The sequence below is a fragment of the Mollisia scopiformis genome (assembly GCF_001500285.1).
Source record: "Mollisia scopiformis unplaced genomic scaffold LY89scaffold_2, whole genome shotgun sequence".
In the NCBI taxonomy this organism is placed as follows: Eukaryota; Fungi; Ascomycota; class Leotiomycetes; order Helotiales; family Mollisiaceae; genus Mollisia; species Mollisia scopiformis.
Genome location: NW_017263582.1, coordinates 164,192 through 185,289, shown reverse-complemented (window position 1 = coordinate 185,289; position 21,098 = coordinate 164,192). Strand labels below are relative to the sequence as shown.

At 48.5% G+C, this 21,098-nt stretch overlaps 11 protein-coding genes across 11 annotated transcripts; 5 read left to right on the top strand and 6 right to left on the bottom strand.

The window, feature by feature from the left end:
* Positions 1-27: 27 nt before the first annotated feature.
* Positions 28-541, top strand: LY89DRAFT_574349 (APG12-domain-containing protein; the record flags this gene model as incomplete). The annotated part of the gene is made up of 2 exons (XM_018208738.1): positions 28-414; positions 479-541. The coding sequence occupies 2 exons, from the start codon at positions 28-30 to the stop codon at positions 539-541; spliced, it is 450 nt and encodes a 149-aa protein (XP_018077349.1).
* A 134-nt stretch (positions 542-675) lies between these two features.
* Positions 676-1,612, bottom strand: LY89DRAFT_574336 (putative 3-methyl-2-oxobutanoate hydroxymethyltransferase; the record flags this gene model as incomplete). The annotated part of the gene is made up of 2 exons (XM_018208736.1): positions 676-1,293; positions 1,346-1,612. The coding sequence occupies 2 exons, from the start codon at positions 1,610-1,612 to the stop codon at positions 676-678; spliced, it is 885 nt and encodes a 294-aa protein (XP_018077348.1).
* Positions 1,613-2,867: 1,255 nt separating this feature from the next.
* On the top strand, positions 2,868-4,017 carry LY89DRAFT_635085 (uncharacterized protein). The gene is made up of 5 exons (XM_018211425.1): positions 2,868-2,914; positions 3,019-3,056; positions 3,105-3,219; positions 3,266-3,447; positions 3,500-4,017. Exons 1-5 carry the CDS (start codon positions 2,874-2,876, stop codon positions 3,637-3,639), a joined length of 516 nt encoding a protein of 171 aa, XP_018077347.1. The 5' UTR covers positions 2,868-2,873; the 3' UTR covers positions 3,640-4,017.
* A 108-nt stretch (positions 4,018-4,125) lies between these two features.
* Positions 4,126-5,591, bottom strand: LY89DRAFT_635081 (DUF791-domain-containing protein; the record flags this gene model as incomplete). Its single annotated transcript, XM_018211424.1, has 3 exons — positions 4,126-4,791; positions 4,846-5,336; positions 5,384-5,591. 3 exons carry the CDS (start codon positions 5,589-5,591, stop codon positions 4,126-4,128), a joined length of 1,365 nt encoding a protein of 454 aa, XP_018077346.1.
* A 261-nt stretch (positions 5,592-5,852) lies between these two features.
* On the top strand, positions 5,853-10,166 carry LY89DRAFT_703677 (exonuclease). Its single transcript, XM_018217338.1, has 11 exons — positions 5,853-6,096; positions 6,240-6,514; positions 6,568-6,694; positions 6,739-7,328; positions 7,374-7,778; positions 7,829-8,079; positions 8,128-8,267; positions 8,316-8,420; positions 8,465-8,867; positions 8,917-9,130; positions 9,175-10,166. The coding sequence occupies exons 1-11, from the start codon at positions 6,076-6,078 to the stop codon at positions 10,070-10,072; spliced, it is 3,429 nt and encodes a 1,142-aa protein (XP_018077345.1). The 5' UTR covers positions 5,853-6,075; the 3' UTR covers positions 10,073-10,166.
* A 57-nt stretch (positions 10,167-10,223) lies between these two features.
* On the bottom strand, positions 10,224-12,298 carry LY89DRAFT_163523 (uncharacterized protein). Its single transcript, XM_018205515.1, has one exon. It carries the CDS (start codon positions 11,951-11,953, stop codon positions 10,376-10,378), a length of 1,578 nt encoding a protein of 525 aa, XP_018077344.1. The 5' UTR covers positions 11,954-12,298; the 3' UTR covers positions 10,224-10,375.
* A 345-nt stretch (positions 12,299-12,643) lies between these two features.
* On the bottom strand, positions 12,644-15,192 carry LY89DRAFT_573506 (phosphoenolpyruvate carboxykinase; the record flags this gene model as incomplete). The annotated part of the gene is made up of 8 exons (XM_018208689.1): positions 12,644-12,920; positions 12,968-13,485; positions 13,535-14,089; positions 14,489-14,516; positions 14,568-14,740; positions 14,806-14,881; positions 14,941-14,950; positions 15,009-15,192. The coding sequence occupies 8 exons, from the start codon at positions 15,190-15,192 to the stop codon at positions 12,644-12,646; spliced, it is 1,821 nt and encodes a 606-aa protein (XP_018077343.1).
* A 2,064-nt stretch (positions 15,193-17,256) lies between these two features.
* On the top strand, positions 17,257-17,871 carry LY89DRAFT_679814 (uncharacterized protein; the record flags this gene model as incomplete). Its single annotated transcript, XM_018213943.1, has 1 exon — positions 17,257-17,871. A coding segment is annotated over exon 1 (268 nt), but the record flags the coding sequence as incomplete, so codon positions are not given.
* LY89DRAFT_679813 (cytochrome P450) lies at positions 17,762-18,632 on the top strand. Its single transcript, XM_018213942.1, has 2 exons — positions 17,762-17,818; positions 17,876-18,632. The coding sequence occupies exons 1-2, from the start codon at positions 17,803-17,805 to the stop codon at positions 18,553-18,555; spliced, it is 696 nt and encodes a 231-aa protein (XP_018077341.1). The 5' UTR covers positions 17,762-17,802; the 3' UTR covers positions 18,556-18,632.
* A 103-nt stretch (positions 18,633-18,735) lies between these two features.
* On the bottom strand, positions 18,736-19,937 carry LY89DRAFT_635073 (putative retinol dehydrogenase 12; the record flags this gene model as incomplete). Its single annotated transcript, XM_018211423.1, has 3 exons — positions 19,135-19,937; positions 18,914-18,951; positions 18,736-18,856 (listed from the first exon to the last, which is right to left on the bottom strand). Exons 1-3 carry the CDS (start codon positions 19,852-19,854, stop codon positions 18,736-18,738), a joined length of 879 nt encoding a protein of 292 aa, XP_018077340.1. The 5' UTR covers positions 19,855-19,937.
* A 271-nt stretch (positions 19,938-20,208) lies between these two features.
* LY89DRAFT_663470 (alpha/beta-hydrolase) lies at positions 20,209-21,075 on the bottom strand (the record flags this gene model as incomplete). Its single annotated transcript, XM_018212707.1, has 2 exons — positions 20,209-20,994; positions 21,049-21,075. 2 exons carry the CDS (start codon positions 21,073-21,075, stop codon positions 20,209-20,211), a joined length of 813 nt encoding a protein of 270 aa, XP_018077339.1.
* Positions 21,076-21,098: the final 23 nt, after the last annotated feature.

The window sequence follows — 21,098 nt, the reverse complement described above, 5'->3', positions numbered from 1 at the left end:
TAACGACAACAGCGCAACTAGGGGAAAATGTCGTCTCCATCCGAAAGCCCGTCAAGATCCAGTACTCCCTCTGACAATACGAATGCGATCCCAGATGCCGGTCTGCAAGAGCCCGACCTTCCTCTTACTCTAGCATCGTCCATGATTCTCACCTCGTTGCCTCGAGATGCTGCCTCTGCTCTCTCGGCCGCTGGAGAATTTCCGAAGCCTAAAGTCACTGTCCATTTCAAAGCAGTAGGCAGCGCACCGTCAGTGAGAAACCAAGTCTGCAAGATTTCTAGCACCCAAAGATTCGAGGCTGTGGTTAGCTATCTGAGAAGAACTCTCCAAGTAGGCCCGACGGACAGTGTGTTCCTATACGTGAACTCCAGCTTCGCGCCAGCATTAGATGAGATTGTGGGGAACTTGCACAGGGTGAGATTGATTTTAATTCTATCTAAGAAAATTGTATGATTTGATGGCTAACAGTGGACAATAGTGCTTCAAAGACTCCAACGACCGGCTGATTGTTTCCTATTCGATGACGCCCGCGTTTGGTTGAAGACCTTGTATCTGCCATACACTATTCGTCTCCAATTCATCTACGAATAGCTCAACCGAATGCAGGCAGCGCAAACCCCTAAAAAGGGAGAAAGGTGGGAACGACGTGTTGCGCTACCTTTAAGGGTATCTTTATCAAACATCATTCGCTCCTATTACACGTTCAAACTCCGCCAGCTCTTCCTTCGAAATCGGATATGTATGTTCCGGTGCTGGGTAAGCACGGCTTTTGGTCTCGTCCCTGTAAGCTTCGATTGCTCTCAAGCTTTCACTCCAGACATCGCCATATTTCTTTACGAACTTTGGTATGAAACGGCCAGGTGGAAAGTTGCCAGTCATGTCAACTTGGACAAGTACTTGGCCCGAACATCCATTGCCCGCGCCTATGCCAATTGTAGGAATAGAGAGCTTCTTTGTGACGAGTGTTGCGACTTCTTGAGGTACCGCCTCAAGCACAGTAGCGAAGCATCCAGCCTCTTGGACAGCTAAAGCATCCTCGAGTACCTTCAATGCGCCCGCGCTTGTCTTCCCTTGGACACGGAAACCCCCAAGAGCGTTTTGACGTTGTGGCGTAAGTCCAACATGGCCCAAGACGGGTATGCCAGCACTTGTGATCTTCTTTATGGTAGGTGCCATTTCTATGCCACCCTCGAGTTTTATACCCTGCACACGCCCTTCCTTCACAAATCGAATCGCAGTTTCGAGGGCTTGTTCCGGCGCAATCTCATAGGATCCCATGGGCATGTCACCAACCTACATCTCATTTGTTAGTACATATGAAAGGGATCCGAGAGGGTCTCCATACAGTGAAGGCAGATTTGGCCGCTCGAGAGACTGATCGGCAATGGAGCAGCATTTCTTCTACAAGCACTTCACTAGTATCTTCCATACCTAGAGCAACCATAGCCAGGCTGTCTCCGACAAGTATGATCTCCATGCCTGCGGCTTCTGCGACATGTGCGCTGGGAAAATCGTGGGCTGTGAGGACGGTAATGGGCTCGCCCTTTTTGTACAGGGAGCGCAAGGAATTTATGGTGACCTTTTTCCGTTGATTGAGGCCCGGAGCACCCATGGGCGAATGTGAGCTCATCCGGCTCTGACATTGCGACAACAATGGTTTAGCAGCAGTCGAGGCTGGTCGAAGATATTGTGAAAGGGCGAGGGCACGAGACCCTTTTGTGAGGATTGACGCTGTCATGTTGGGCCAAAATGGGAGTTGTTGTTGCTCAGTCGAGTAGCAGAATGGCAGCCTAGCAGAATCTTACTCGAGAGAAAACAAGGAAATCCCATTGTGCTCTGGGATTTATGAATCATTGTCGTGATGCATTCTACAAAGTTGCTTTCATACTGCCTTTTCCAAAGGCACCGAGATCTTCACAGCCTCGGATAGACCATGCACGGCTGATGGCAGAACTAAGCCACTTTGAATCTAGTCCGTGGCTTTTCTAACTCTTAAACATCCTCTCCTTCACGTTTGGCTGGGGTAACTGCACTCTTGTACGGCTTTGAAAGATTGCCTTGACTGCCTATTGTCATTGTTCTTCACCGTGTTAACTTTCGCGTATTCACGAGGCCTTGTTACAGTATTCCAGGCCTTCCGGATTCACGCCACAACTAGAGTAGATTAGTCAAGAAACTTCTGATCATGTGCTATGAATCACTTGCATATTGCGACGACATGATTCCTGTATAGCCGTAACTCGTATATAGACTCCTCCTCTGCGGCCAATACTTTCCATAAGATTAAGTCGGACTGACCAAACTCTCAACCAGGAAAGGACAGCCACGAATTTACCTCTCTCCTTTGCCAGCAAAGACACTATCGGAGTGAGACGAAGCGAGGTCTTTATCGGATCCGATAAGCATCCCCGGGTTCCTGCTCGTCTTCAAACCTCTCTTGACCCTCTTGACGCCTTCCCTGACTCTACCTCTTCCCTCAACACGACTTGAATTCTTGGAGATAGCTCAGTGAATATCCCGAGAATATTGCGACTTCTGTGCCAGCCAGTGAGCACAAAGCATCTGAAGATCGTCGAGCAACCTTGGACTCTGACTCTGGTCGTGTAGTCTTCCAAGCACGACAAGTCCGCAAGGCCAAGATGTCCTCTCCACGCAGAAGAATCGAGACAGATGTGAGTGTTATATGCTTTGGACCCTGCATTGGAAGGAGGAAAAGACTGACTTGATGTCTGGTACCTGCAGGTCATGAAGTGAGTCGAGTCATAATTGTCTGAAATAAAGAACTATGTACTAATTCACTGCGTAGGATGTATGCCACTGCCGAAAGCACAAATAATTAGTCCCTGATTCATATACTGATTAAAAACAGGTTGATGAGTGACTATGAAGTTACACTAGTAAACGACAATAGTAAGTCCTGTCGCGCGTCCTACTACGAAACGAATACTGACCTTTGGCTTCAGTGTAAGGCCAACCCTTCTGCGAAGACGATGCACGAAATATTTACACACAATTTAGGCAGGAATTCTACGTCCGCTTCAAGGGTCCCGAGGAGAGTGAGTTGTCAGTAGCATGTAGGCAGAATACAGTCTGATTTGAAGTAGCACCATTCCAAGGCGGCCTATGGAAAGTCCACGTCGAGCTTCCCGATCAATACCCCTACAAATCTCCTAGTATCGGCTTCGTCAACCGCATCTTCCACCCTAACATCGATGAGTTGTATGTCTTTTGCCTCAGGGCAGATCATTTACTCATTGGAACTTAGGTCCGGCTCTGTCTGCCTGGATGTGATCAACCAGACTTGGTCTCCCATGTTCGACATGATCAATATCTTCGAAGTCTTCCTTCCTCAACTACTTCGATATCCCAACCCTACCGACCCCTTGAACGGTGAAGCAGCAGCCCTACTAATGCGAGAACCAAAGAGTTACGAGGCCAAAGTGAAGGGTAGGGCGATATCCAAACGCGTAACAGACGAGACATGATTGACGATTTACAGAATATGTCGCCAAATATGCGAGCAAAGAGGCCGCTGATGAAGCTGGGGCAGAGTCTGACGACGACGACGATATGTCTTCTGTTGGCAGCTTTGGTGACGATGAAGATGAAGAGCCAGCAGGACAGATGGAAGAAGTCTAATTCCGACTTGGTCTTATTCATGGCGAAAAGTTCGTTACGATTCGCTCTCGGCATAAACTCTTCTTCTACTTTCCTTTCGCATACTGTTACGGTGTTCAATGGGGCTGCGGATTTGGAATGGGAAATGGATGGCATGGAGTATTCAGGCTGGTGCATATACAGTGCTTTGCGTTGTTTCGTGGCCACACTTTAGGATCAACTAGGAATTCAGAGCATTCTCGTCTCAGAAGTACGTTAAGTTGCGCGAAGTGTCCTTGGTGGTATGACATTGCAGACATTACAGACATTGCATAATTCGTAGATTTGGCTTTTTCAATAGATACCATATTAGACCAATTGCGTGCTGGATCTGTGCCTGTTTCGGGCACATGGCAGAACTTTACAATAGTTCGTTAATGACATTGATCTCAAGTTCTATGATTTCGCGTTCTTAACAAATCTTTTCCTTTTGATACCCTCTTGTAACATATCTTACAAAACTTCCAATCATCCCTCCCCAACAAAATGGTGGAAAATCCCACTTGTTAGAACCAACAACCCACTACACCCCACAAAGACCGCATTCCTATGCCCCTCTCCCTCCTTGATCAAACCCAATGCAACCACCACAAAGACATTCAATGGAATCCTCAACATCCCATAAATCCTTGCTCTAACCCCATCTTCTATCACTCTCCCTTTCAAAGATCCTACACTAGGCCAATACATTCCGACACAAGCTTCGAATATGCAGAAAGACCAGAATGTCAATGTCTCGGATCTTGTTAGGACGGGGATCAGAAGCATGGAAGATGCGGTTGCGAAGATGATGGTTAGGAGGCGGGTAGGGGAGATGAGGCGATGAGTGGAGATTAGGAGGTTGAAGAGGAGGGATCCAACCATAACGGAGGCCATGAATGCGGCAAATATTGTACCAAAAGGTAATGATGCAGGGCTTGAAGAAGAGCTCTTCTGTGAATGTGCTGCTTTCAAAGCAGGAGTCCAGAAGAAGACGAAGAGATACATGCTGCCTTCGAAAAAGCAGGATGCAAGACCGAGGGTCAATATGCGTTGGTCTGTGAAGACGATTTGAAGTGCGCTCTTCGCCTGCGTGGATGAGGAAAATGATGACGGCGATGTGGGTGAATGGTGACTGTCGCCATAGTTTTCGGTCTGGAGTAGTGAGTATATATCCTTTGGAAAGCGGAAAAGGCATCTGATACTTACCCAGCATCCTAGTATGATCCAAAAAGCAACAATAAGCAGCCCAGCACTCGCCATGAAAGGAGCTCGCTTGGTGTTTGTGACTTGAACAAGCCACTCGCTGGATACTCCAGCTAGGATAGCCACAACACTATTTAAAGTTGTCATGATACCAAAGAGACTGTTCAAGCTGGTCCCCGCTTTGTCAAGCTGTCGCTTGTGATATTCGGTGACCATCCAACTTTCGAAGGCACTGAACATTAAGCTCGTACTCAATCCCCCAAAGATCCGGCCAAGAAAAAGCACTGGTGACCGTGGAACCAGTGTCGAGAAACAAGACATTGAATATGTGACGCAAAAAATTAGACACGCCATCTTTCGTCCATAGCGGTCTGCAAACTGGCCAACAAAATAGCCTGATATTCCTCCAGAGAGAAATCCAGTAGTGAAAAGAGCAGCGACTACAGTTTCTTCAAGACCAAATTGGTCTTTATATAGACTGTAGACATATGGACCTGAGAGTGATCAGTAAAAATTTGGAGATTGTGTACTTGACCAGTACCTTGAAGCCAATCCGCTCCCATTACTAGACAGTATACTGTAAGAAAGAGACGAGTGAATTGGTTCGCTTCTGCTTTCAGTCGAGGAGTAATTGATGTCTCCATCAAAGATTTCTCTTCTAGTCTTTTCTCTCGACCATGATACTGTCTCCATGTGAGAAGACCACATACTGAGACTAAAGAAATAAAGGCTAAATTGTAGAAATTCATCTCGATTTGAAAACTGGTTTATCTGAGGACCAGGCAGTAAAGTGAAATGTAAGAAGAAGAAAATGAGAATGAGATGTGTCAAGAAACAGATGAAAAGTACAGACTAAACATTCAAAACAAACTGCCAGCTTTGGCCGTGTGGAAGTTGTGGGGATGAGACGCCGAGTGTAGAGGCTGAGACATGATCCAAGGTTCCCACCGCAAGGCTGTAGACGACCAATATATCCTGCATTGGCGAGATCACCAACAATTCGCTATTGACGCTTCATATCCTTTCTCACATCGAGCCGTTCTTGATATCATTCAGGCTGAAGCGAGATGTTATGAAAGGGGGTATTTCGAGCTAGTTCTACAATAGAGTGCTGAGCCGACACCGCCTTTGTGACCCGGCAGAAACTTGGCTATCTAAACTCGCGACTTGGACTTTCAAGATTCATTCTTTAGAACTCAATCATGGATTGGTGGTAGCACGGATATCAATCATATGGATGGTGATTGGGAGGAAGTAAGTTTTGATGTTCGATCTTTACCTCTTGTCGTGGACTTCTGCAGGGCTCACGCGCAAGCTCTGGTGGGGCAATAGCCTCGACGTCCTCGAGATCTAACGACCGCTCTTGGGATATTCCAAGCTGACAACGAGAATTATAGGTTGGGCGTCTGCTCCTTCCACCGTCGGGTCCGCAGGGCATTACCCAACCCAGCTCGACCTTTGCTTTCGATACTTCCCAAGAGCTGCTATGGGAGGGAAACCAATTTGGGCGCGTCTGGAGCTTCTATAGCACTGAGCTCCAGAAGTATACCTCTTTCAAATGCGGAGACGGACCCGTAAGGCAATTACTATTCCACGAGAAAGGAATCATTGCGCTATGTCCTCGCAGTGTGCATATGGCCTTGCGCCGAGGACCGCCAATATGGCACATTGTGTATGGTAGTCGAATACCTCATGTTGGCGTGGGCTGATCAAGTCTGCAAATAGTCACGAAGAGATGAAGGAACTCGCATGTATGAGCTTTACATCGAGAGGGAATACTGAAATATTGGTTGCCGGATTGCAGGACCGAATGTTCACGATAGATGTGGAGAAGGGCACAATTACTAGACAGGTACCTTGGCTAATATAGATATTGTTTCCGTGCTAAGCTCTCAGATACCATCCAGCGACCATTACACGATCATGAAGCGAAGTCGGTATATTTGTGCTGCTACAGGGACAGGAGAGATTCATCTCCTCGATCCAAAGACTTTCGAGCTGCAGGAGACAAAGTTCAAGGCTCATGCCTTGAGGATAAACGATATGGATGCACAACATGATTTTGTTGTAACTTGTGGCTATGCTATGAGGCAGGGACAAATACCTATGCTTGATCCTATGGTCAATGCATTCGACCTCAAGAACTTGAAGCAAATGCACTCCGTGTCGTTTCCATCCGGGGCAGCGTATGTCAGACTACATCCACGCCTATCATCAACAATCATCATTGTCTCATCCTACGGGCAAATGCATGAGGTTGACCTTTTGAATCCGGATTCGAGTAAGTTCAAGCAGGCGAATGTTTTGTCCTATATTAGCATGGTCGATATGGCACCGTCCGGAGAGGCTCTGGTATTGGCAGATACAGACTGCAACCTGCACTTATGGGGTTCACGAGCAAAAATACGCTTCGCTGAGATCAGCACTCCTGTGGAGTTTGCTGATCCGGAGGAGACTGCCGCACAAGTTGACTGGAACACTGAAACGTAAGTAAGCTCCACTATACTCACCATCTCTCTAACAAAAAGCAGTCCACTAAGTAGTGTTGGAATGCCATATTATCGTGAGAATCTACTTTCTGCCTGGCCGAGTCATTTGATTTTCGATGTCGGCGCTCCACCACCGAAATTCGATCAGCATTTCATGTCGAAATTGAATACGGCATCGTTTGGCTATTATGGTCGAGTGCCAACCAATGTGAGGAGAAACCAAGTTGAAGATACCAGGGCTCTTGAGAAGGCCCCGATAAATCTCAAGACCCCGAAATTCTTGAGCGAAAAGGCTAGAGAGACTACCAATGACACAGCAGGGGAACGGAGAATTAGCGACGTCGCTGAAGCCATTGGAGCCGTGGGCTTGAAAGCCGAGGTCCCTCTGATGTACGGCAATGTTGAGATCAAGTACAGCAAGTTCGGGATCGATGATTTTGACTTTGGGTCAGTGTTCTATCACGAAACCTTATATCCATGTTGCTAATCCTCTTCAGTTATTACAATAGAACCACGTACTCGGGGTTGGAGACTCACATATCGAACTCTTACGCTAACTCATTATTACAAGTCTTACACTATACTCCACTCATCCGGAATCTTGCTTTGCAGCACACTGCAAGTATATGTGTGAATGATATGTGTTTGCTGTGTGAGATGGGCTTCTTGTTCGATATGCTAGAGAAAGCGCAAGGTTCAGTCTGTCAGGCCACTAATCTTTTGAAAACCTTCAGCAATCATCCTCTAGGTAAGTCGATCACGACCCCTTAGTTTATCGTGTGCTCACTAGTTCTAGCGGCTCAACACAGATTGCTAGAAGAAGACGCACCTGGCTCATCTCTCACTGAGATGTTGCAAAAGCTAAATCGCTTTTTCCTAGAACGAATGGCCTACGATTGGAGGAATTTGACTCCGCATAACGATTCGTTCAGTCAGGTTAGACGATCTCTGCTTCTGTGTGACGTATACTGCTGACCTGTCTAGCTGATGGCCACTCCGATGAAGACAACAGTCCGGTGCACAGTGTGCCGCAATGACCACGTTCGCCTCACCCCTTCATTCGTGAACGAGCTCATCTATCCTCTCCCCGTAGGTAACTTGCATCCTCGTGAGTGCTTCAACTGACTCTCCAGAAATTGATGGTACGGAATGCAAGAACGCCGAGACCATCCTTCTCCCAAATTCTCAAAGCTAGTATCGAGCATGACGAGACAAGTAGAGGCTGGTGCATTCACTGCCAGAGACATCAGCCTCTTGCTACGAGAAAAGCAATACACAATGCTCCCGCAGTTCTTCTGCTCAATGCAGCTGTCAAAAGTCCAGAAGCAAAACAATTTTGGTCCATTCCTGGTTGGCTGCCAGAAGAGATCGGGGTCATCATTGAGCAAGGCCAATTCTTCTGTTATGAGGGCGAAGATTTAAGGCTTCATCTAGAGAGACGCCACCACCCTGTCGAGGTCTATTCGTTGATAGGGATAGCAGCAGAGATCGACAGTGGCCAACACCAGAAGCCTCATCTCGTCTCTTTAATTAATGGTAAAACTATATCCCTTTATGAATATGATAATCTTGCTTACCATTGTAGTGGCACACTCACAGCCGGTTGCCCCAGGAGAGAGTCAATGGCACCTCTTCAACGATTTTCTCGTCCATTCTATGAGGACTGAAGAGGCTTTGGCGTTCCATCCTACCTGGAAATTACCATCCGTGATTGCATATCAGGCAAAGAGATACGTAAACAAAATAGATCACAGCTGGAGGCAGCACCTGGATACAACACTGCTGTACTTTGATCATAAGTAAGTTTCTCTGCTTCAAAAACCCCAGTCGCTAAACTTGAAAGTCACAATCCTGGCGAAAAGACATACCGCACCCTCACCCCCCAAGAAGCTCCGAGGGAAGGCACAATCATCGCACTAGACACAGAATTCGTTGCCATTAGACAACCCGAGATAGAGGTGAATGCAGACGGAGCTAGAGAGACCATTCGACCGAAAGTTCATGCTCTTGCGCGTGTCTCCGTAGTCAGGGGCTCAGGCGAAGAAGAAGGCAGACCCTTCATCGATGACTACATTATCAGCAAAGAACCAATTGTCGATTACCTAACTTCATACTCGGGAATTATCCAGGCAGATCTAGATCCCAAGCTTTCAAAACACAACCTCATCCCCTTGAAAGTAGCTTACAAAAAGCTCTGGATACTTCTAAATCTAGGCTGCAAGTTCTTGGGCCACGGCCTCAAACAGGATTTCCGTGTAACCAACATCCACATCCCTCGATCCCAAATAATCGACACAATAGAGATCTTCTACAAAAAAGAATTCCGGCGAAAACTCTCTTTGGCATTCTTGGCTTGGAAGGTGCTAAACGAAGATATCCAACAGGGTACACATGACAGTATCGAAGATGCGAGGACGGCATTGAAGCTGTATAAGAAGTATTTGGAGTTTCAGGACGCGGGAATTCTGGAGACGATGCTTCAGGATATCTACAAAGAGGGGAGTTTGGTGCAGTTTAAGCCTCCGCCACAGAAGAGTTTGAAGGATGGCAGTTTGATTGAGAGGACGGAGACTCCTCCTATTACGAGTGATGGCCATTTGGCCGGGACACCTGTGCCTGCATCGGGACCTACAACGCCGGTCAGGAGACCGTTGGGACTTGCTCCCGGGTCGTCGAGTACGTTTAGTGGCGGGTGGACTCCAGGGAAAGGAGGAGCTCTAGGAGGATCGCCCTTGAGGTAGAGTTGTAGCACGGAGCTGTGCTACGACTACGGGTTGACGATGCTTTTCAGTAAGATGAATGCAACATGCGAGATTTATGAAATGAACGTTCCAGCTTTATGCACTGTGTTGGTCTATCTGATGATCATGTTACTACAAGTCCTTTGATGTGTGTCCAGCCCACGTATGCACTTCCCAATGCTCCCATTCCGAGCGCCGAGCCCATCGTTCCATGACGAGGGAACTAATAAAAATGATTCCTATCAACGCCATGCCAAAAGCAGTCTTTCGAGGTCTGAAATAGTAAGAGATTCGTCAAATGGCTCAATCAGCACTGGCACTCAAGTCAAAGCTCTTCTGCCACATGCTCTGCAATATAGCTCCCACGCCATCATCCTCGTTTCCCCTATCACTGATTCCCGCATCTTCATGGCTTCCAGCCTGCCCATCATAGCTTCCCACCCCATTTGCTGGAGATGACTTATCCTTCCCTCCTCTACCTCGACTTTGAAGACTCTGGCTTAGTCCGTATCGGCTGGCGCCAGAGCTCTCCGTCCGTTGAGGAGGTATCCTTCTGTTCTTCTCCGCGCCAGGTAGCTGAGCCAAGCGTTTCAATGACTTCCCAACTGGATCTTGATACCGTCTCACAACTAGGTATTCCAACCCAGTCTTCTCTAACTGAAGCTTGATTCTCGGATCCCTCCCATCATATCCTGCACCACCGACAAGTGATGTACCACCAAATCCGCCATGCATGCCACTTAATCCATTCAACGCTACACCAGGCGCCATCTGCGCAGGCTCCATATTCGAACTCGCTCTTTGTAGCCATAACTTCTGTTGTGTACGTGACTGTTGAGGCGGATAGTAATTGCTCGACTGCGAGGACTTTCGTGATCGTGGTGCCAGAGCACTTTCTTCGTCAGAGTCGCGCCGTGTTAGGTTCCCCATCGACTGTGCACGCTTCACTTCTTCGACATTCGCTTTTGGAGAAACATCCGATTTGTGGCGGTTGTGTAAAAAGGGGGAATTCTCGCTGGGTGTGCCAGAGCCTCCAACGAAACGGGAGACGACTTCATTATTGCTGCTGGTCTGCGGAGTTCCATTTAGAGTTGAGGACTGGCTCTTGGTTAGAGATTCGGGGGAATGACCATCGGGCGTCGCGGTGGTGAGCGACATCTTGGTGGTGTTGTGGTGAGAGTGAGTGCGTTGTAACAGGCGTTCTGTTATGACTTTGGCGTCCGCTGAATGGCGGGAAGTCTGTTTCTCATTTCCTCCATTCGCATTCGCTGCAGGCGTTACCACAGTCTTGGAACTGGAAGCAGGAGGAGGTAAGGGAGAATGTGGAGGAGATTGTGGTCTCGAATTGCTGGCGCTGGGTTTCGTGGAGGATTGACCGCTTGACACAGCAGATCTAGATGCAGATCTCGACAAGGCTGGCGACGCAGACGAGGGATTGCTTGCTTCTTCCCAGGCGTCTTCCTGATCGCCAATCTCAAAGTGAACAGAGGCAGGTCTCTTATCGTGCCCGTGAGCCGACCTGGGGCGTTTCTGAACGTCTGCAGATGAGCGATTGCGCTTCAGACTGACGTGTGAAGAATTCTTCTTGAGGTTGGTGGACGACGACGACTGATGCTGCTTTCCGAGCTTCTTCAGATCCGTGTGCGACCCTTCGGCGGCGTGGCCCTTGGTCAGCTTATGCAGGCCTTTACTCGATGGTACTCTGGCATGAGTCCTCCCTGCGCCTACAACATGCTTCGCTGACTTCGTCCTGCCATGTTGAGGTGGTGTCCCGGCGGGCGAATCGGTCTCGTTGTTGACGGAGCTGTTTGATCGATGGCCAACAGCCAGAGCTGGCCTCATCTGCGAGTGCGATTGCGATTGCAGATGCTCGGACGGCATCCTTTGTTTGCTTTTGTTTGCGAAGGGCTCACCTTAGGGCCGTATTTGCTTGTTCTTGCGTTGCGGGTGGTGATTGCATGAAGGAACTAGCTTTGGTTTGGGCAGCGGAAGCAATGCGCTGGCGCTCCTTTGACCATCAAGTACGGACGTCGAATCATCGTCCACCAGTTCTCCAACAGAGTCACTACGAGGACTACGGGATGTGGTTCATATATGAGAATTGAGATATGATTCGAATTGCCATCTTTCCGATTGAGGCCTCAGCTCAGAAGAAGCCAAAAGTTCTGGTAGCTCTAGATACCTCGGTTACTCTTGTCAAAAGAGGAATTGACATTCACCAAATGTCGATCCTCCACATTTTCAGCGACAGCGATTGACTTCAAGGCATCTCTAATTGCAGCGAGGACATTTGCCATCAATTCTGTTCCACAGTCATACCGCTACTTACCAAAACATGTTTCACCGATACCGGGCTGACGCTCAAATGTCTCACAATGTTCCAAGGTTGGTCTCAATTTCGGTCACACTTCCGGTCACTTGATCGATTACTTGTTCAGGAAGTACTTTGTATTTCTCGTGTCGCTTGCTCTCGGGCTAATACTACACTGTGCACGCAAGCAATCTCAGGTAAAACGCCATGCAATCTGAATGATCCTCCCAGTTCCCTCAATCGTGAATCATATATCTCATCTAAACCTTGACTGCTGGGCCCGCCTTAATCACGTCCTCAGTAGCCTCATCTTGATACTTCTTGAAATTTTCGACAAACAGGCCACCAAGCTTTGTGACCTCCTCCTTGAAGCTATCATGTCCAGCGCTCCATGCGTTTCTAGGGTTCAGGAGTTCTGAAGGGACGCCAGTGCAGGTCTTAGGAACAGCTAAGTTAAATGTTTCGTATGTCTCATATTCGACCTTAGCAAGTTCACCAGAGTGGATCGCATCAAGAATAGCACGGGTATATTTCAGTCTAAAGTAGTCAGCAATAGTCAATTGCAGCGATAGAGTGGAACTTACGGGCAACGCTTGCCTCCAGTGGTAGCACCAGCTCCAACCCATCCAGTGTTCAACAACCAAGCATTGGCCTTGTGATGCTCAATCTTGTCAGCCAACATCTTAGCATATCGCATAGGATGCAAGGCCAAGAATGGTTGCGCGAAACAAGACGAAAAAGTTGCTTGGGGCTCTGTAACACCATCTTCTGTACCAGCCATCTTGGAGGTATAACCTGAGATGAAATGGAACATAGTTTGTGCAGAGTTGAGCTTGGAGATGGGTGGCAGTACACCACGGGCGTCGCAGGTAAGGAGGATAATGTTGCTTGGGTGGTTTGTCGATAGGCAGGGAATCTTGGCGTTTGCAATGTATTCAATAGGGTATGCACAGCGAGTATTTTCGGTGAGCGTCGCGTCGTCATAGTCAACCAAACGAGTCTCTGGGCTGAAGACAACGTTCTCAAGGACAGAGCCGAATTTGATGGCGCCGAAAATATCAGGTTCCTTCTCAGCTGAGAGGCCAATGCATTTCGCGTAGCACTACAACAATTAGTTACGGACTAGAGGAAATATGTGGTTCATCACTTACACCACCCTCGATGTTGAACACACCACGATCGCTCCAGCAGTGCTCGTCATCACCGATCAACGCGCGGTTAGGATCAGCTGACAAAGTTGTCTTGCCAGTACCCGAAAGACCAAAGAAAACAGTAACATCTCCATTCTTGCCCTCATTGGCAGAGGAGTGAAGCGTCAGGACATTGTGCTTAACAGGCATCTCATAGAAGAGAACTGTGAAGACACCCTTCTTCATCTCACCAGCATACTCAGTACCAAGGATAACCATCTCCTTTTCTGAAAAGTTGATAGCGACTGAGGTACCGGAGGTCATACCCTCGGTGTATCTGTTGGCAGGGAAGGAACCCGCATTGTAGATAGTATAATCTGGGTGGAAGTGCTCGAGGTCTTTTCGTTCGGGTCGAATCAACATATTTCGCATAAACAATGCGTGATATGCGCGGGCACAGACAACGCGGACCTTGATTCGATACTTCTCGTCCCATCCTGCGAAGCCATCGACGACATAAATCCGATTTCTGGTGTTAAGATAATCGATTGCACGTTCTCTGTTGATTCTCCAAACCTATTGCATACTTGTCAGCGTTGTCTCATAATGATGGTCGTTGGAACAAAGTGGACAGAAAGGGGTGGTGGCACGTGAGTCGATTGTTTTGCCGAGACATCTTGCGTCGAAGCGAGGTTATGACATAATAGTGCTGTCAAGCCCCTCCATGAAAATGCGGGGTTGACTAGGAACAATCGAAGTGTGTGACGTTTGCTCTTTTTTCCAAATGGCAGTTGAATCACGGGTGAAGGGGAAGACCCTGTGCAAGGTTGGACGCGAGATGTGTCGAGAGAAATATGAGATGGCAAGCTGAAAAGACAACGGAATGTGACCTCAAGTGAGACATAGATGTCGCTTGCTTGCCGCCCAGGCGAGGAGGAATGACTGAAATGCGAATGTGACAAGAGAAATTCTTACATCAGGTGTCATTGGCTTATTGACTGGTCTGCAAAGGAGTCAGATTTGGTACAGCAATGTGTTGTACGAGCTTACTTACCCCCACCAGATATCATTTTCTGATCCAGGCTCCTTAACAATTCGTTTGTCTAAAGGTGATCGTCCGGTCTTTGCTCCTGAATATGCTGTGAGGGCACCTGTAGATGTGATGGCAGACCCGGTCTCGTAGACGAGAGCGTCTTCGTAGAGGGCGGCGACGCTTGGGTTGGGAACCTGCAAGAGAAGAAAGAGTTAGTAATGCTTATTGACAACCATTGACAAAGGAATTGGGATCATACAATGGCTACTCGATCATAATCGATGTGTGCCTTCTCGTGGAGTTCTTCCTCCAGTTCGGTGTGCTCCTTCACCGGCCTGTCCATCGTGTTAGTAAATTGTCAAGAGATGTGCCTCCATTGTAGGTGCAAACGTACTGAACACCACCTAAAGATAAAAAGTCAGCAAAGGTGAATGATGAGATAAGGATAAATACGGGGTTTACCTGGGTGCAGAGCTGTTTTGTTAACAGTATTAACGGTAACCATGTTGGGCAGACGTAGAGATGTAGAGTGATAATTTCCTGTTCGAGATGCCAAAAGTTGTGACTTTGGTCCAAGCTGTCCGACGGGATACGGAGAAGAAGTCCTCTCAACGGGGTCGGCGTGGTTATTTAAAGGTCTAGTCATAGGAGTAGTCATTTTGAGGTCTGGGTTTCGGCTGGCAAAGTTGCGGGTCTGGGAACGATTGTGTTGTTTTAGCTGGGAGCTTTTAAAAGTCGCCCTCGGCTTTGGCAGGCACGACGACGAATCACGAGCCAGCTGTAGCAAATACCGCCCCGCGGCCGAAAACAATACGGGGGAGCTGAGCAAGGCCATCGGGCGGATGCGGAATCATGCCCAGTATCATGATGCCTTTTAGGTGCGATCAAGATAATGCTGCATGATCGGGAGTGGTGCACACATGTGGTGCCGTGAGTGATGGTGGGAGTGAGTACGTACTGTATCGGAGGAGGTACTAGGGAGGCAGCGATGTGGATAGTGGATGGTTCATGGACATCGAGGCCAGGTTATAATCACATGCAGAGAGGCTGACGGTCTGCTGGCTGTCTGGCCATTTATCCAGGGCCGACTCAGCAAGACGCAGCAAAAAGCAACCCCCTAGATTATTGCAGATGCAGATGCAGATATCACGCGAGCACTGAGGCTCTTCCAAGACAATAATCGAGGGGCTCTTCAAGTTCGACGTCTACGTTTACTGTAATGGCCTGGCAAATGGTGGGGGTTGCGTGAACGAAAGCACTTGCTCGATGGTAAGCGGGTTTCTCACAGAGCACGTCCTGATGCACGATAGGATTCTCCACACCGGGTGTGCGTCGTCGTGGCAGATGCATATACTGTACTTTCCATCAAGACCCCATCCCGACGAGGATGCTCCCCGACTTCGTCCTTCACCCCGCAGTACGCTGCACACGATTCGGCATAGTCCCCTCCTCCTTTCGGGTCGCGCATGCTTGTTATCGCCCCCTGACGAACAGCGGTCTAGATTCGACGGAACAAAAAGGGGCCCACGCAGGCAAATCCGGGCCAACGGTACATTCGGTACATTGGTAGAAGGACTGTGCAGTGCAGTGCAGTTGGAATGCAACAGCCGTTGCAACGTGATGAGAAAGCTGGTGACACTGCATTTCTCCGTCCTCGTCGTCAATACTGTACGATGGATTGTTTCCATTCCGATAGCGGGGCAGATTCCCGCCCTCTGGAAGCCCAATGTGGGTGGGGCCTTTTGGGGCTGAGTCTTTCCCGTCGAGCGTTGTCATGCTGGAATGTTTGACACACAGCGGATAAAGACTCTTCCGCACTCACACACGTGAGTCCTAATTTATATGGAGTCAAGCAAAAAAAGTCTTCCCCCTTTTCCAGCTCGCTTGTTTCTTGGCACGTTATTGCGCTTCATTCATCTTGACTTCCTTTTCCCGGTATAGTTCCTTTTCGCTCATATGCTTACTTTGCTAAACTGTCACCTCAGTTTTCGTGTGTTTTCAATCCTTAATTTAATCCTTAATGACAAGCCAGTTGCGAAGCATCTGCGATTGCCGAGCGGACCAATCGTAAAGGCTCGCTAAAACAGGAAGGCTACTACCAACATTTGTTGGATTTTGACGATCCTGCTGTGCCTTCTCAATGTCTTTAAAGCCACAAACTCGTCTCTCGTCCCCGTCGTGGGAGGAAATCACCGGTATTTTGATGACTTAGATAAATGATCTATGATGATAGTTTACTATGCTTTATCGATCCTCATATCTTATGTAAGGAAATGATTCGGATTTTGTCCGTCTGAAGCTTACGGGCACTGAAGTTCTTGCTCTGGGCAACCTACCAAGTCTTCCTCCATCCTCTAAGTAGATACCCAGGCCCCCTAGTTGCCAAATTCTCGGATATCTACAGTGGGTTCTATGCATACGAAAGACGACTTCATTTAACAACATGGAATAACCACCGCAAATATGGTGAGCATTATAGGAGATCCGGAGCCTTCCTGCCTGTCTCTGCGACAGAGCGTCGCTGGAGCTGACACGGTAGGCAGGTCCCGTTGTAAGGCAAGGGCCCAATAAACTCGTCTTCAGCTCTGCCACAGCTGTACGAAGTGGGTCCTCAAAGGTTGATATCTTCTTCTGATTATACTAAGTCGGATGGAACAGACATCTATAAGAATGACCTCACGACTAAACCAAAGGCCTACATTGCTCTAGGACCAGGACTCTCCACCTACAGTGTCTTCAGTGCCCGTGACAGGCATTTACACCGCAGCCGACGACAGCTCATCGGGCAAGTTCTTACAGAGCGCTCGATGCGTGTCTTGAGCCGACCATGATCGAGCAGGTCGACATCTTTTCCCGAAATCTACTTTCAAAGTCTCAGAGCTCAACTCCCGTCAACATGAGTGTGCATACACGACGACTGGGACTCAACATTGCCGGCCTTCTCGCCTTCGGCTACGATTTGTGCCTACAGACCAGCGATGAAAACCATTTCATGGAGACGGTCATGGACACGGGAACCTTTTTCAGTAACCTTTGGCTGCATTATCCTCCAGGACGGAGATTCAGGCTTGCGTTTCTGATGTTGTCACCGTTGATGTAGCTGCGCGAGAAGTATCTTGGTCTGATCGAGACGATGATCACTTCCCGCACCGCCGTGCCTAAAGACGCAAAACATGATCTCTACTCATTCGTGGCGGATGTCCTAGAGGCCAAATCAGAAGGTCTCCGTCAGAGCGATCTCTGGGGAGAGGCTAACATGTTTCTATCTGCCGGTCAGTAGTCCATCCGTATGAATCTCTGTACTTATTAAGATCGGTGGCTTTTCATAGCCGGAGGTACCATCACCACGGCCCTGAGCGCTCTCTTTTTCTACTTGTCAAGGAACCAGGACGCCTACCAAAAACTTGCGCATGAGATCCGCTCAAATTTTACCAGCAGTACCGAAATCCGCGGTACTGCATTAGCCGGCTGCACATATCTCCGAGCATGCATCGATGAAGCCATGCGGCTCTCTCCTCCCGCCCCCGGCATCCTGTGGAGAGACTTAGCCCCTGACGATGACGAGAGCCAGCCTTTCGTTGTCGACGGTCATGTCGTCCCTCCACACACAATTGTTGGGGTGAATACCTATTCCCTCCATCACAACGAGGATTACTTCCCAGACGCCTTTGCGTACCGTCCGGAGCGCTGGCTCGCTTCGTCCGACTTCTCGCCGGAAGAGAAGAAAGTCATGCGTGAGGCTTTCGCTCCTTTCTCCGTTGGCCCACGAGGATGCGCGGGGAAGGCGATGGCGTATTTGGAGTGTAGTCTTGTGATGGCTAGGACATTATGGTATTTTGATTTTGAAAGCACGGCTGGGGAGCTAGGAGAAGTCGGGGCAGGTAAAGTTGGACTAGAGGATGGAAGGGAACGTCGGGGAGAGTTTCAACTGTATGATACGTTTAGCGCAAGTCATGATGGTCCTTACTTGACGTTTGTGGCCCGGGGTGACTTCTGGAAGGATCTTTAGGGGGATGGAAATGAGATCACGGTGTACCATAATCAAGAACTCTTCTTTTTGGGGCGGATTCTCGAGGTTAATTCGGATTTAGCCAAACAAGGAAGTTAATGATAATTAAATTTTTTAGAGCATTTCCCCCCAAGAAAAGAACATCATGCGTTCCGAGTGACCTTACATATTCACATCCTCTCACTTACTCAACTCTCGTACAATATCCTCCGCTCCAGCAAAAGATAACTCAGCCATCGTCTCTTTCCAAAGTTGCTGCGTGACCCGACCCCCATCATCCTGATAAACAAAAGCCGCTTTCCTTTACACCACCCTCGTTAGCAGATCCCGGTCCCACGATTCAGAGAGAAGATCTTACGCTTGTACTATACATTCTTGCATGAACTGCCCATGAGCCTCAGGTCCATGGACCGCTGCATCAGTCACAACACGAGCTCCCACCTCCGGCTTGCGCCCAATAACTCGCTTGATACAATTAACGATCATCTGCGCAATGTTGAAACCAGGGAGGACTCCCAAATTCGTGTCACGACACCAGCCGGGAGTGGGCATGCTGATGATCGCCACGGAAGAGGGGACTCGCTTCGCTAGTTCTGTGACGAAGAGCTGGCCGAGTAGTTTGGAGGTCCCGTAGCGATCCATGATGTTGAAGGTCTCTGGCTTGTCGAGAGCGGCAAGTAATGGTGTGCTGTCCTTCTCTTTGAATTTGGCCCATCCAGCTACTTCTGTTTGTACCCATACTAGATGGGCTTCGGGTGCGTCGTTGGCTGACACTCTGCCTTTAGCTCTGACATTGAAAATAGGAAGAAGCAATATGGCGAGTAACGCTGTAGACAAGTAGTTCACCTGAATAGTTTCTTCGTGGCCCGTGGATGATGTGACTTCGAAAGTTTGCTTCATAATACCCGCATTAAGAATCACAATGTCCAGACGTTCCAAGGTCTTCACCCGCTCCACGAAAGCGGTAATCGACTCATAGGACAGCATATCCAGTTTCCAGACTTCGATCGCGTCATCGGCTAGACTGCGACCTTGTGATAGGTTTTTGCGAGCGGTTTTACCTTTCGACTCATCGCGCACGGCGATGATGAGCTTACTCAGCCCCAGATCGAGAAGTTGACGGGATGTTTCTAGACCGATTCCCTGATTGGCACCCGTTACGATGGCGGTTTTCCCTTTGAGGCTCACATTCTGTGGCAGAATGGGAGTCAAGCAGAGCTGGCGGTAGAAAAATCGGCTTGTGGTGGAGTTCTTCTCCGCGTCGGCCTTTAGTTCTGCTTCGGTGGCTGGGGCAGCCATGTTGATAGAACGGAATCAGTGGAGCTATGCTAAAGGGAAGGGCAGATGGATATCTCTGTAGGTACTTTACATCCTATTCTTGAATGCTCCGGCATTCCCGCTCTTTCTATTGTATACAAGGAGTAGAAGTAGCTACTTAATGATAAGCGAGTAAACGATGTTGGATCTTGGATGTTGCAGTACGGCACAGTGCGGCAAGGTAAGATCTTACTGGCTCGAGATCTTGATGTACTGTAAGACAGCAATGTACGACATGTCTATCTCTACCTGTCAAATTCTGGATTTACAATTGGCTTCAATTTCATGTGCGCCTGTTGCTTTGTTCCTTATTTATCAATCTTCAGCGGAACGGTCTCAAGCTTCGCTCGCACCGAGCCATAGTTCTGTCGCTTTGACTAGGGCTGACTTCAACCACGGCTCCTCTAACGCAACGTCCTTATCGAATCCATGCTCACACCCTGGCCGAATGACCAAATCAATGTTATCATCTCCAAACTTATTCTTCATAGCCTCGGTAAAGTCGATACTTCCTTTGACTGCTACTACAGTATCATTGTCGCCATGCAACACCAGCATGTATGAAGCATTCTCCGTCTTTTCCAGGACTTTGAATGGGTACAGTTTCTCGTCCGAGCCATAAAAATCTTTTGTTCGTGTTTGCTGTGCTATCGAGAGCGCTACCTGAAATCGCTCAAGTGACTCTACAGAAGTCACGATGGTTCCCGGCTTCATATTCTTTAAGTGGTCTTCTAGAACTGAGGGGGGAACCATCGGTAGGCCCAGGATCGGATTGTTGCGCTTGGCACCAACATTCAGACCAGGAAAAGTGGCAATGACTGCTTTGATGAAGCCTCGCGGCTGAAAGAAACCAGATTGAACAGCGAGGGTTCCACCGGCACTTGGACCTTGCACTGCCACTTTTGACAGGTCGGCTTCGATTCCAGGCACAAGTTTCGATAGCTCAGGTTGGAGCTCTTTGCGCATCCATTCGTAGAAATCGGAAACGTCATCGAAAATGTCTGAACCACTCGACTCGGGAAGCAAGCGGTACTCTCCTGAAACGATGATAGCGGAATGAACGAGACAGTAGTCCAGTAGCCACTGTGGGAACCAATCTGGATACAGAGCCGAGCCAGTAGACTGAGAAATTGTGAGCGAAGTACCAGGCATACAGACTACAGAACAAGCCCTTACATAAAAGCCTCCATGGAAATGAGACATTATTGGATGTTTTCCAGGTTTGT